The sequence below is a fragment of the Phalaenopsis equestris genome, unplaced genomic scaffold (genome assembly GCF_001263595.1).
Source record: "Phalaenopsis equestris unplaced genomic scaffold, ASM126359v1 Scaffold000552, whole genome shotgun sequence".
Lineage (NCBI taxonomy): Eukaryota > Viridiplantae > Streptophyta > Magnoliopsida > Asparagales > Orchidaceae > Phalaenopsis > Phalaenopsis equestris.
This window is the reverse complement of record NW_018164992.1, coordinates 802,872-818,722: the sequence shown is the minus strand read 5'-3', so window position 1 is coordinate 818,722 and position 15,851 is coordinate 802,872. Positions and strand designations below refer to the sequence as shown.

General features: G+C 34.0%; 1 protein-coding gene across 1 annotated transcript in view; it reads left to right on the top strand.

The window, feature by feature from the left end:
* Positions 1-15,851, top strand: part of LOC110029227 (MATH domain-containing protein At5g43560-like) — a gene marked incomplete at its 3' end in the record, with an annotated part of 51,514 nt that overhangs the window by 21,380 nt on the left and 14,283 nt on the right. The window contains 4 exon segments of the mRNA XM_020731414.1: positions 418-576; positions 730-1,090; positions 3,738-3,844; positions 13,571-13,721. Of these exon segments, the coding sequence (XP_020587073.1) occupies positions 418-576; positions 730-1,090; positions 3,738-3,844; positions 13,571-13,721 (778 nt within the window).

Sequence of the window (15,851 nt, the reverse complement as noted above, 5' to 3'; positions counted from 1 at the left end):
TTATTGATCTGTCTATCTGAACCAAATGAAATTTAAAATTACTAATAATATGAAGATGTAAATAAGTGGCCACAGGGTATTGGAGTTTTTTATTCCCTTATACATATGAGCAGATAATATGTGATTGTATACTGCTATACCAAGTTTATATATAACCTGTCTTTCATGAATAATATTTTATATTTTTGAAACATATATTTCATGTTTTTTTTTTTCTTCCAAATTAATCATTCACAGCTAACATTAGTAATTAGTTTTATAATTCGATACTTCATATGAATTACTCTTTTGTATCCCGAACTATTTATATTGATCGTTTTGAAGCTACCAGTTTTAGCTTCTTGACATTGATATTTTCTTTGAAAATCCCATAGTTCGTTTCTTAATTGAATCTGCTTCTGCATTTTGATGTTTGAGGGAGAAAGCACACCGCCCCTTTCGTTGCCTTGACTGCGAGTACAGAAGAGAATTAATGCGGGTATATCTATCAAATGTAGAGCAAATTTGTCGGCGTTTTTTTGAAGACAGAAGAAATAAACTCATCAAATTGATTGATGATAAAGTGAGATGGTCAAGGTAGATCCTATCTCTAATGCTTTATTGCACTTTTTTTTTATTTTAAATTGAGCTAAGAATAGCCTTGGTTATAACTTCGCTATTATTTTTAATGTCAGTGTATTACTTGTTAAAGCTTGATCCTTTGATTAAATCTGTGTTGGTTGTTTTCAGTTTCTGTTCCTTTTGGTTAGGGATTGACCAAAATTCAAGGAGACGTATTTCAAGGGACAAGTTAGATACAATACTGAGAGTAGTCGTGAAGCACTTTTTTGTAGAGAAGGAAGTCACATCTACTTTAGTTATGGATTCTCTTTATAGTGGTCTGAAGTTTCTTGAATGCCAAAGCAAGAACAAGAAAAAAACACTGATGTTAGAAATGGAGGAATCAGCTGTTCCTATGGTTCAAGTTGATAAAGATATGTTTGTTTTAGCGGATGATGTAATATCATTGCTTGAGAGGGTGGCATCAGAAGCTTTGCCTGCAATGTCTTTGCCTCCTAAAGATGACAAGATTACCCAGAATCGTACTAAGGTACGATATGTTGTTTTTTCACTTAGCATTTTACACGGATTGAGTAGCAACTAGTACATTTTACTAAATTTTTTAGATCTGTTGATTGATCTGATGAGACTCACAACCTATATTAACATTATTGCTTTTGTTTTGATATTTAAAAGAGTTCTTATCTTTTAATCTGTCTGCACTTCTAATGGTCTTGTTTGCCGTCTGCTTTTATTTTCCTTATCCTTTTTTATCATAGTTTCAAGGTTCTCTGCTCCTACAATCTAAGATTACTAATTGTATGTTTACTTTTGTAGCTATGGCGTAATTTCTTAGGAAGTACGAGTCAAAGATGAAAGAATATGAGAAAACACTATTTACCTAATGGCATTTGTTGGGTGTCAATGACAATAAAAGTAAAAGCCTATCTATGAACTTATTTTATTCCTTATCCTTTCCAAAACCTTTTTTCTCTTTGGAAAAGAATATTCAATGTGTATTTAATGAGGAGATTAGATATTGGAATTAAATATTGTTGTAGTTATTTCTCTTTCCATTAAACCATCAAATTGTTTTTACTTAATTCAAGCCATTAACATCGACTATTATACTCCAAGATGTTTAGTCCTTATAAGTTCACCATAAGATAGTACAGGGAGCATTGATCGATTTGTTGATCATGTTTTCATGTTGTTTCTCTACATATTTTTCATTCAATTCCTTTCTTCAGTGGTTTTTTTCCAGTTGTGATTGGGTGGACCAAATCTTTTTGAGTTTTCTATTATTTTGCCTGTCTTTCTTTACTTTTTTCCTTGCTATGATTGATTAGTAAAAGTTTTATTGGGCTTTGTGATTAAGGCATTTATTAAAAAATAATTGGTAAAAAAAATTACCAATTGAATCTACCATTTGTTTTACTTTTACATTTTATTTCTTTCATCAAGTAGTATGTTTAATATCTTCGGGGAGATTATCTCTACTACAATTGGGAGGTTTGTTATTCTTTGATGAACTTTTTTCTTTATCATGCATTCGTCTGTATTTTATTATTTTTTTTAGCGCGCAATTGAATTTAATGAAATTTGCAATAATGGGCTTTTTAGTGAGTGCTATTAATCATTGGGCTTAACTTTTTTTAAAATTAATTTTTAGTCACTAATTTTGGTGTAAGGGATGGAGAGGGAAGAGAAAAGAAAGGAACTTCACTTTTATAACCTAAAGTGATCCACATAAAAAGCTTGGATTAAGAGAGAGCACTCAGATGAAGCTCTAAGAAGAACAATTTCATTCATCATATATTGTCGGTCATCTTATGCAAACTATGAATTCTTACTTATAGATATGGGTTACAAAGGTACAACCAAATATTTTGAAATGAAATCTATTTCTATCTCAAAATTTAATTTAATCCTATGAAATTTCAAATTCAAACAAAATAAATTAAATATTTTAAAAGATGAATAAATTTGACAATATTATCCAAATGGATAATCCAAAATTAAATTAGCCTTCCATGCCTTGAAATTTGGCACGATTTAGCTTTCTTATAATGTGGGTTGATTTTTTGTTATTGGTAGGATGTAAACGAGCCAAGCCTGATCAAGTTGAATATGTGTTTGTTGTTGACTCATTATATTTTTTTTGTTCGAAATTAGTTCATGTTCGAACTAGATCGTGAAAATTTTGCTTATGTTCGACTCAAGCAAATGTTTGTGTTTGTTTTCAACTCGTGTTCTGCTTGAATTGAGTCATTTAAATTAATTGAAAAAATAGTCATTGGTTGTTGAATTCAAACATGCTTCAATAAAAGGTGCATTACCACATTACCACACGGGGGTTGTGGTGATTGAAACTAGATATAAATATGAATATATATATATATATATATATAATATTCTTATTTTGAGCTTAAACGATTTAACAAAAGTTTGTTCATGTTCAACTTGTTTATAATTTGAGATTAAAAAAAAATGTTAGTTTTAGGCTTTCGCTTAATTAATGAACAATTCGAACACGAGCTATTCGCAAACAAAGAGCTTTTTTGACAACCCTAGTATTGTTATATGAGATACTACTGATTTAGTTGAATAATCAACTAATTTTTTCTAACATTTATTCACTTGGCATATAAAGAATTATCCTTTAAATAGTTTGCAGAGGTGACGTGCAGGATTGGGACTAATAAGTGAAAGGACTTTGTAATGCACATATTTCAACGATATGGTGTTGGATGGTTGTGAAATACATGTTTTTTTATGCATAAGCAAGGCGCATATATGTGAAAATTGAATTTTAGATGTTAGATATGTAAATAGACAGGAATTAAGTGGCATGTGTGTAAATCTTTCTAAAAATATAATGGACTGTTTGTGCTGTCAGGAAAATCTCTTCCATGATAAATTTAGGGACTCCATTATGTGTTTCAATGGCATGAGTGGTTGCATTGTTTTTAACAGCTGCTTCTGAATAATTAATCTTTGGTGAAAAAAAGAAAAGAAAAGAAAAGCAACTATAGGTGACCAATATTTACGCTATGCTTTTGTTTATTCTCTAAACAAATAATTTGGGAGCATTGTTGTTAAGGTCTCATGGATATCTGATCTTTTCTGCTTGTTGAGTTTATCTTATCATTTGTATTGATACATAACGTTCTTTATACTATGATATTGATATATAGGAGGGAAATTCCGCTGATGATATTAAGGACTCTGTTGGTGATGAGAGACGGCTTACAGAGCTGGGCCGTAGAACTATTGAAATTTTTGTTCTAGCTCATATATTTAGGTATCCATTTTCCTAATAATTTACTCATTTTCTGCAATGAATACCCATGATTTTTTGTTATATGCTGCAAAAATAAAATGTTGGTTAACTTTGAGCTAGAGTATTGCATTTTATTTTTTATTTCTTGTACCTTTATTTATTCAATTGGCATAAATAGTGGCTAGCTTGGCAATCTTTGAGATTGCAAATATAGTCGCCCGTCCTGCCATCTATCATAGGCAATTTGTGGATTGCAAGGGGGCGGAAATTTCTCTCATATTTTAAGGAAATTAATATCAGCAAGCTATGGAATGTCTTCTTTTATTTCCAATGTAATATATAGTTTTCATTGGTATTAATTATCAAGTTTAATCTATAATCTTGCTGCATAAATTGAGGGCATGGTCCTTAATGAAATATACATAAAATTCATATAAAAATTGCTCTTTTCATGGCATTAGAGTCTAGTAACAAAGAGTTCTACATTTTTTTTTTGAGGTTTTCTTTTTTGTCTTAAATCTTCTCTAACATTTGTCGTCCACTGCCCAACCTCCACTTCTTGCTATTGGTGTTCACCTACCATTGTGGTAGGCTGTCTCATAGATGCTGTGGCATCTTTGGCTTCCAGAACCCGCTACTTGCCGCCTGAATTTTGTCTGCTGCCTCCCACTACTATCATAAGAGACCTACTCTAGTGCGAGGGATTTTTTTTTTCTTTTAAATGACAATGTTTTATTTTATAAGATGTTGACCAAGTCCTAATCAACTTGTCATAGGTGAGTACTAAAACCTTCAATCGTTATTCAAATTGAGTGTATAAATTACCTTATTTTGTCCTGGATTATGAAAACATTATTTAGGGGAAAGTTGGTTTGTCAGATGATCTCGATTTTGTTGCCTGGGATGTAAAAGGTTCCTCAATTTTCTCATGGTTCTATAATTTAATAATTCTATAAGCCACTGGAACCAACATATTCCTAACCATAGTCAAGAATATTTGGAATTTGGTAAAACAAACATATCGGCAGGTGCATAATGTCATGTTAGTTTATAAAATTTAGACATTTACACCACTGAGAAAGTTACACTAATGGTTCTTAAATATTATGGCAATAAAAAAATTGTGTTTTAAACTTGATTTCTATGAGTGTATCATAATAAGATGCATCTAAGATGTTGCAGTGCTACTAATTGTTGTAGGAGAAATATTTTATGAATTTTTAGCTAAGGCTAAATGTTAAATATAATCTAAGCGTGAATTCTTATATTTTAGGAAGCACCCTTTTTCCACCTAGACGGAGTAACTTCTACCATCAGAAGTGAAGAAAAGGGGCACGGTGTTATGTTAGAGAAACCACGTGTGGGTAAAATGACTATTTATCCCCACACCAATTGCAACCAAAATCAAGCAATACAACTATAAACTCAGTCCATTAATGTTAAAAAATGAAGGATCTTTGTTTTGTAACTATTGTAAAAAGGAGGAATACACAGAAGTTATGTGCTGGAAATTTTTAAGGGAAGCCTGCATATAAAGAAAATAAGCCTCCATATCAAAATCAATCGATACATCATCCAACAAATACTACTTCATTGGAGGAAAAAATATTATAGACGTAGGACTAAAGAAGAGGTAGATAAACTTTGCACTTCTTGAGAACAATTGATGGACCAATGAGTATGTGCTTTATGGTTCAATTCGACCAGTACTTCACTTCATGCTTTTTTGCACTCCTGAAATTGTTTCTAACAAAATCTGGATAATCTGCTCAGGTATAACTGATCACATGACCAACTCTTCCATTAATTCCTTTTATATATACCCTGCGTAAGGAACCATGAAATAAAAGCATTAGATGGAACCCCTGTCGCTTTTGCCCAAAGGAAATCTATAGAAATTTTACATTTCCTTTCATTTACAAATGATCTTTACATATTAAAATTATTTGTTGGAGACTGATATTCGGCCCAAACTGCACTGCAATATTTTGTCTTACTCATCCATTTATTTCTGGATTGAACCGGGTGGAAGATGATAGGATATTTGGACATAAATAGTAATAATCATTTGCCCCAATACATTATTCCAAAAGTTTCAAATCAAGAAGGGCACATAGTTGACTATTATATTTAGATATACCATTTCATCTTTCAATTTAATGCAGTATATATTTCCATTGTTATTCAATGAAATAATAATTGAGGATTTCCAGCGCGAGGAATATCAAATGGTCAAATAATTATAGAATATCCTACCCCCACACTACTAAATAATTTCAATATATATTTTTTAATCCACAGCATTGCGTTGCACCATCTCACATCACTTATTTTAATGGTGCTATATTGTTTGTTGCTTCCATAGAAGATTGCTCATGTACACCCTAATTTCTTCTCATTAAATATAAATTCGGTGTTTGTATGAATTTTCATAAAATAATTTTTACCCATTTTTAAATTAACATCAAAATATATTAGATATTTTAAATTTAAGATTAAATATATTAGATATGATAAAGGGAAGGAATATTTTAATCAAGCTTTATTATCTTTTCTTCACTAAAATCATATCATCCATGAATCATTTTATTTAGACACCCAACATCAAAATGAGATTTCAGGAAAAAATTAACAGCTTCTCGTTGAAAGCACTATTCATTCTTTTTAGGGGGGAAAAAAATCAAGAAGGGCAGATAGTTGACTCTATTATTTTCAAATTTTAATCATGGGGAAGTCTCTCTAACTCTTAACATTTTTAATTGATTGTCCCTAATAGAATTTTAGAAATAAGATGCCTATTAAAACTCTCATCAAATTTTTTTTTTTTCGAACACACAACAATTATTGCTTTCACTTAAAAACTTTGGGAGTGTTTCAATATGTTTATCAATGCTATCAAAACACTAAGATAGATCTAAGAGCCATAAAATACATCGTCTTTGGATAGTGACTTAAAAAGGATATAACATTTTAACATTCTAATATCAAAAAAGTTTTTTTTTTTCGTTCGGGTTGTTATATTCGCAGAAAATTATTGATTTCATGACCAAAGAATGTTTCCAAGGACAGCCATGGAATGAAGAAACTTTTGATTTGCTTGCGCTTGATGTCCCAATCACCCAATTGGCCCAAAAGTCACAAGTAGTGTGAGACTTCCCTACAAATAGAAGTAGCCTCCTCAAATAAAAACTGTAGCAAAATCCTTTCTAATGAATCTAAATCATTACTACAAGTACTCTATGAGAAAGAAAGAAGAGTTTAATGTTGTGTTAAGCATGATGAACCATTTGAATCCATGTTAGATGAGACGTCAACCAACAAAAGTATAATTCTACCCCTAAAATTCAAAACCATCATATATCAATCTTCCTATTCCTTTAGTATAGGAACCCGAATATGCACCCATCATTCAATAGACAACTTTATCCTTCCATTATTTTTTTCCTCTAAGAGAACCTTTCTTGAGACAAATGATGTCACGATTCTAAGAACTTTTCAAGAAGAACTTGAGAATAAAGAATGAAAAAATGACATGATTGAAGAAATGAAAACCCAAGTGAGAACCGAATATGAGAGTTAGTAGAATTGTCAAAAGAAATTGAATTAATTTGATGTAAGTGGAAATGCACTATCAAGTAAAATGCAAACGAGATACTTAAAACCAGAAAATTAGACTAGTGTCCAAGGACCATACTCAAACCTATGGATTGGATTATGGAGATATTTTAACACTAGTTGCCAAGCTAAACACTATTCAAATTCTTTTTTCCTTGGGCGGATAAAGTTAACTAGTCTTACAATTGTTGGATGTCAAAAAAATGCATGATGCTTTTATGGAACCTCTGCCGGATTTTAATTATGATGCATTAGATTATAACGACTATTCCCACACCATTACTACTTATTATTTGATTTTATTACCTGATTATGTATTTCCTTTTTTGTTTTATTTTGTTTTATTTTCTTTCCTAGTTATTTTTTCTGCTTTTATTGCTTTATTTTATTATGTCCAATGTATTGGGTTCAAATACCCTTCCTCCTATCCATAAAATTGTGTTGTTCTATTCCAAATCTTAACCTGGTATCAGAGTCTAACCCTAGATCCAATAGCCCCCTACCTTCTCTGTCAGTTCCGACAGTCGACGCCTTCACCTCATTCTCTTAGCTGGCAGCCTCCTCTGCCAGGTTCAACGAATTGCAGAAATCCTTCTATTTTAGTAAATTTGTGGCTACGGACAACTAGATTCCTTCTTGTCGGTTGTAGGAATCCTTCAGATTTTTGTCTGCTGGTATCGTTATTCTAGCCAACTGTACGAATCCTTTAGATTCCTTCTGCGGACGGACAATTTTTGAGCCGATCCTCCAATTCCTGCTTCAAGCAACCGGTTTTTTCTTCTCTGCAGGTTCCTGTTTGCAAGATTCCTTCTGCTGCTAGTGTTCCTACAGGTCCAATTCTAGAAGGATTTATACTATCTTGCCGGTTCTTGTTTGCCAAATTTCTCCTACTGCCGCTGTTCTGCAGGAAAAATTCCTGCAGTTGTATCCGTTTGTCGTGATTGTACCAAAATTCATGGATGACTTAGAATAACAATAACATATCCTTTGACTCAGTCAGAATTATGACTTATTCTTTCAATGAATCACCCTCAAAAGTCGTTCTTGACTTCACCGGTGGGTCGACTCCAACCTTCGCTCCCTTGCAGATCGGAAAACTGAAAGCCGACGTCAAACTAATAAGTTGAACGACGGTAACTTCTTCCAATGATCCTAAGCGGTGTTTTTGTTCATCAAAGGACGTGGGATGTTTGGTCATCTCACATGTATGATTCTTGAGCCTCCAAAAACTGACCCAACATATGAGGATTAGGAAGTGGAGAGCTTCATGGTCATTTCATGGCTGATTAATTCTATAGAGACTTCAATTGGTCATTCGTACATGTTCCTCCTTTTAGCCAGTGCTCTCTGAACGGCTATCCGTGATACCTACTTGGATGTAGGAAATTCCGACAAACTCTATCAGATATCCAAGAAGATCAGGGAGGCAAAACAACAGTCAAGTATTGTAACCTAATACTATAATTACCTGGTTGCATTATAGATGAAATGCGACATGTACTATGAATACACTTCGAATTATCTTGTCGACGTATCCTTATTCCAAAATATCTTAGAAAAGGATCGTATGTTCCAATTCCTTGTTGGCCTTAATAAATTAAGATTTTGACGTAGTTTGGGGTCGTATTCCTGGTTGGGATCCTCTTCCTTCCGCTTGAGCTGCTTTTACCGAGATTTGTCAGGAAGATAACATGAGACTTGTCATACTTGACATCTCTACTTCTTCAACTGCGTTGTTCGCTTTGATCTTAAATAGTGCTCAACCCTTGTCCATGCCACCTCAGATCGGTCACCTCACTTTTGATTACTGTCACAAACCTAACCACACTTGGGACAAGTGTTGGAAACTTCACGGTAAGCCGACATAAAAACCTTCAGTCAAATCCTCTTCTTTCAAGGGACTCATGGCGACGGACGAATCAGGCACGACTCAAACGACTCCTACCCGGAACATCTTGGAATTCTCTGAGTTTTGATTCTATTTTCTCCAGAGGACAAGTGTGTAGGCTACGAAAGTCCCTTTATGGGCTAAAACAGTTCCCATTGATCTAGTTCGACAAGTTCACAATGATGGTCATGGGTTAGGGGTTTACTCAGGCTCAATCGCATCAAACTCTCTTCTTTTGGCACTCCTCCTATGGCCAGGTAGCTATCCTTATTATCTATGTTGACAATATTGTTCTTACAGGTAACGATCTCTCAGTATTGGAGTCTTTAAAAGACATTCTTGCTTCCTCCTTCGAGATAAAGGATTTGGGATCCTTCGATACTTTTTAGGCATGAAAATGGCTTGGTCATCTCCGGGAATTTGGCTGTCTCAATGCAATTATGTGATTGATCTCTTAACATAGAACAACTTTTTTCTGTGCGAACCTGTTATTGTTTGTATAGATCTTAATGAAAAGTTATTTGACATTCCCAATGATGTACCCGTCAACAAAACTCATTACTAGCGTTTTATGGTAAAACTCATTTGCCTGACTCATACTCGCCACGACATATGCTACGCAGTTGTAAGAGTGAGTCAATTCATGCATGACCCCTACGAGCGCCACCTCCAAGCTGTCCACCGAATTCTCCACTACTTAAGAGGTACACTGAACTCGGGTTTGTTCTTTTCTCGCCACATCTCTCTGTCTATTAATGTTTATATAGATGCTGATTGGACTGGATCGATTCATGATCGGTGTTCTACCTCGGGGATCTCGGGGTGTCGTTCATTTGTATGGAGCAATCTTGTCACATGGAAAAGCAAGAAACATTCTGTGGTTGTCTGAAGTAGTGCTGAAACTGAATTTCAATCCATGTCCTTAGCTCCTTAGAAAGCTATGAAGCTCTCTGGCCACACATCATGCTCCGTGAACTTCGTAAGCCAACCTCTCTGGCTACGCATCATGTCTCGTTGCAGCTATGCTGTGATAATAAGACCGCAATCAACATTGCTCATAATGCAGTCCATCATGATCATACCAAACATGTGGAGATCGACAAACACTTTTTTAAGGCAAAGATTGAGTTCGGAGATATTTGCGTTCCATATGTATCCTCCAATGGTCAACTAGCGGGCATTCTCACCAAGAATCTGCCTTGCCCTTTGCTCTATGACTTTAAGTCCAAGTTGAACGTGACTGACATCTATGTTTCAGGGGGGATATTAGATTATAACTGCTATTCCTATGTCGTTATTGCTTATTATTTGATTTTATTCCCAGATTTGGTATTTCTTCTCTTGTTTTATTTTGTTTCATTTTCTTTCCAAGTTATTTTATTCTATTTTTATTGCTTTTCTTTATCATGCCTATTGTAATTGGGTTTAAATACCTCTCTATCAATGAAATTGTGCTGATCTATTTCAAATCTCAACAAGATTTTAATACTAACAATGTCTGCTGGTTGAAGAAAATCTTACAATGGTACAAACAACCTCTAAGAGCATTGTTTGGGAGGCTTAAATAAAGCCATGAAAAGGAATTAGTCCAAACAAAGCCTTAGAGACTACCCTCTATTCACGAGGGAATCCATCAAAGAAAAAATTGTAGTTTGCATAATGTATGCGGATGAAATGATTGTAACAGGAGATGAACTCAAATAAATATGAAGGGTAAATGATCTGCTATCAAAAGAGTTTGAAGTCAGTGATATAGGAAAACTTGAATTTTTTTTAGAATTGAACTGATCTTCAAAGGCTGGGATAGTCATCTCTTAACAAAAAAATGCATCATTCTTCTACCAAATAAGACATTTATGATGGGATATCAGTTTGTAGAAGCTCCAATTGATCACTGCCATTAACCTAGAGAGGCTGCCGATAAACCAAAAATTGACACAAGTATCAAAGATTGATTAGGAAGCGTTGCTACCTTCTTCATAAAGACTAGACAGTCTATGTTGTAAGTGTTCAAAGTCAATTTTTGTATAATTCTTGGGAAACCCGTTTATGGATTGTATGTACAATTTTTTTATACATCAAGGCAACCGTATTAGATTATAACTGTTATCCCTATGTCGTTATTGCTTAATATTTGATTTTATTCCTAGATTTAGTATTTCTTTTTTTGTTTTATTCTGTTTCATTTTCTTTCCTAGTTATTTTATTCTATTTTTATTGCTTTTTTTTATTATGCCTATTGCAATTGGGTTTAAATACCTCTCTATCAATGAAATTTTGCTGATCTATTCCAAATCTCAACAAGATTTTAATACTAACAATGTTTGTTGGTTGAAAACCTTACAATGGTACAGCCAACCTCTAAGAGCATGGTTTGGGAGGCTTAAATAAAGCCATGAAAAGGAATTAGTCCAAACAAAGCCTTAGAGACTACCCTCTATTCACGAGGGAATCCATCAAAGAAAAAATTGTAGTTTGCATAATGTATGCGGATGAAATGATTGTAACAGGAGATGAACTCAAATAAATATGAAGGGTAAATGATCTGCTATCAAAAGAGTTTGAAGTCAGTGATATAGGAAAACTTGAATTTTTTTTAGAATTGAACTGATCTTCAAAGGCTGGGATAGTCATCTCTTAACAAAAAAATGCATCATTCTTCTACCAAATAAGACATGTATGATGGGATATCAGTTTGTAGAAGCTCCAATTGATCATTGCCATTAACCTAGAGAGGCTACCGATAGTCCAAAAATTGACACAAATATCAAAGATTGATTAGAAAGCGTGGCTACCTTCTTCATAAAAACTAGACAGTCTATGTTGTAAGTTTTTCAAGTCAATTTTGGTATAATTCTTGGGAAACCCGTTTATAGATTGTATGTACAAGTTTTTTATACATCAAGGCAACACTAGGAAAAGGAATATTATTCAAAAGAAATTAAAGGCTCATTTTAGAAGTATTCAATATTGCTGCTGGAGTGGCACTCCTTACATATAGGTCTTTTATTGATTATTGCAGTTTTCCAAGTCAATCTAAACATTTAGAGAAATATGAAACAGTAAGTGGGAACCCGGTCTAGCTTCGAAGTTGAATTCTGGGGAATGTCCTAAGTAGATTGTGACCAATTATGAATCAAAATTATCTTAGATGAAAATGGGAGTGTACTATGAAGTCATGCTATGAAAAAAAAACAGCCATGAATATTGCACATGATATAGTCCACATGAAAAAATCAAACACAGAAGTTAGATTAGCATTTTATCTAAAAGGAAAAAAAAGAAGAAAAGAGAGAGAAAGTAGGCTAATATATATCCCAAATATTCACAGAAATAAGCATTTGGTATCCTAACCAAAGCATTATTGAGTTCCACATTCCCGAAAATCACTGCCAAGTTAGGCATGAAAGCTCTTTACTCTATAGTCTAAAGGAGTATTGGCATCTTTAGTGCCATCTGGGCTTTCTATGAGATTGTAAAGCTGATCACCCACTTTGCCATCTTTCATTGGCAATTTATGGGCCGCACAATTTGAAAATTCCTAGTAGATTTTCAGAAATATAATTGTGCATGCTGTAGAATATTTTCATTTTTTTTTTTATGTAATTAGTAATTTCCATACCAATTGTAATATAGAACCCTTCCATAGAAAGTGGGCAAGGCCTCCAATTTATTATACATAAAATATAAATCATTTTTTTCACCATTGTTTAACTTGAATTATTTGAACTTTCATTAACATTGAAAGGGCTTAAAGGGTTGATTGGCCTTTTTTTCGTTTTCTATTCTTTTTAAAAATATTCTGGTAGCTCCTATGCCTATGAACTACCAATTTTACTATTTTTTTAATTGTTGGAATATTTTTATAAAAATAGAATGTGTGTTAATCTTGATATGCATGCTAGAAAGTATCATGGACATTTGTTAATCATCAAATGAAGTCATGCACCTAGCATGGTATGCAGAGTCGGTCAGATTATTGATCATTGCTCACAAATTTTTTTGGTAAATCTGTCCTCTGGCCAAATGAATTTTTAAGCTTGTATTTGTGCGGGCTTAAAGCAAGTCTCAAAATGGTATGTTTATTTGGATGTTCATTGTGGGCAATGGGATTTGGTCCTATTTACACGAACATATCTCTTGCAAATATGCTATTTTTATTTGAATTATCTGTTAAATGTTTGAATGCAGACCGGTCTCGCTACAATTTTCCTCCTATTTCGTGCTTATGTGTTTTTTTGCAGCAGTAGAATTGAAGTTGCTCACCAAGAGGCTGTTGCTTTGAAGAGACAAGAAGAGCTTATCCGGGAGGAGGAAGCAGCCGGGCAAGCTGAGCATGAGCTAAAGGCAAAGCGGGCTGCTGCGGAGAAAGACAAACGTACAAAGAAAAAACAGGTAGGTTTTTGATAAATTGCTGAATTGCACTGTGTCGTGGTTAATAATGTGGAATGTTAGAATATTAATACCTCACGCTTTGTTTTCTTTATTATATTGACTCGGATAATTTCAGAAAAGGCATATTCTTTACACAACAGCAATTGTTTAGTTAATTTTCTGGGTTTTTAGATTTGTGGGAGCGGCTTCTTTTAGCCAACTATTGTTTTTATTTTCGTTTATTTTATGTATTGGATGCTAATCTCTTGTACTTTATAAAATTGATATTAATGAAGAGTTGAGCCAACTATTGCTTTTTATTTCCTTTTAAATAGATGTAGGCATATTAGCTCATTAATGAACTATTATTTTTAGTATTAAAAACCAACAATTATACTTTTAAGAAGGCCTGAAATTTAATAATAAAATCATTAAAAAAATTATACTTCAATAGTAAAAGAGTGAAAAAAATCAAGAAAGAACAAAAAGGAAAAAAAGTACTACGGATGGAAAATTATGGTAAACGCTTAGATCTACTCTAGGAGTGCAGAGATATGAAGAGTTGGATGCTAATATTGTGAATAAGTGCTGAATTGCAACGCAGGGTTACATTAGCTGCAGGATTGACTTAAAGGGCAAAGGAATGGCAAGGATATTAGTAGAATTCTAGATTGCAATGGTGGCAGCACAAGATGAGAGCCAGAGTACATTGTGGGGAAAAATGGGCAAAGGGCACATGCTGGGAGCAAGAGCAATAGAACTGTGAAGCTGTGCGCAAAAATGGTCTAGACATTATTCATATCACATTAGGGCAATGCTGTCGTGAAGACACTTGGGCTGGTTTAAAGCTAAAGTAAAGAAGCGGGCTATGATATCAATCACACCACATTCGGTTTGGTCGGCACGGTATGATAACTTTGCTGCATGGATGTTTGGATGAGATCGACGGGGAGGAGCTCCAAGCTGTGATGCTAGGACAGCAAGAAGGGTGAACAGAGTGCAAAAAGATGGCACGGGAGAGGAGCAACTTGAGCACCTGGGTGCTTCTAGTGTGAGGATTACATTGGGAATTTAAAAAAAAAAAACTTGAAGCGTTTCACTTATATGACTCTGCAAAATGTATGAGAAACTGTAATGATAAAAGTCATTGCAAGGGTGAATGTTGTCCCAAAAGAATATCTCAAGAAACTAATGGATTGTGAGGAATACTTTAGTACATGTTTTATGGGATTTTGACGAGATCAAGTGCTATAGAGAATCACAGATAGATTTAATTGATTACACTTCAGCCCAAAATTTCCTGTTGCTAGCTTTGGTTCTTTCCACTGAAGGCTCATTTTTGACTCACTGCAAAAATTCCATTTATTTCTGTTCTTGACACCGTTAAGAATGTTTGGACTTGTTTAAGCAAAGGCTAACTTACGTACTAGCAATCTTACAACCCAACCCATGCTAGCTCCAATAAAATATAGAAAGCTACTGGAATATTCAGAATGGTTGGAAATATGATTTCAATAACATTGTAACAACAACAACAACAACAACAACAACAAAGCCTTAATCCCACTACGTGGGGTCGGCTACATGAATCTTTTTTCTCCATTGTGTCCTATTTAGTGTCATATTTTCATTTAGTTCTAGTAAATTAAGATCATTTTTAATACAATAAGCCCAAGTCTTCCTAGGTCTACCTCTGCCTTTCTTAACACAAGTCGAATCTAAAACATCTACTCTCCTAATTGGATCATTAGATGGTCGACGTTTAATGTGGCCAAACCATCTAAGACGACTTTCTCTAATTTTGTCTGTCACAGGAGCTACACCAACCCTATCACGAATATATTCATTCCGCATTTTGTCTCTAAGTGTAAAGCCACTCATCCACCTAATCATTCTCATCTCGGCAACACTTAACTTATTATTATGCTTCTCTTTTAAAGGCCAACATTCAGCGCCATAGAGCATTGCAGGTCTCACCACCGTCTTATAAAATTTTCCTTTTAGTCTTAACGGTACTTTTCTATCACACAAAAGGCCCGAAGCATTCCTCCACTTCAACCAACCAACTTGAATTCTACTATTAACATCCCCATCTATATCACCATCGCTTTGGACAACGGACCCAAGATATCTAAATCGTTCACAACCAAC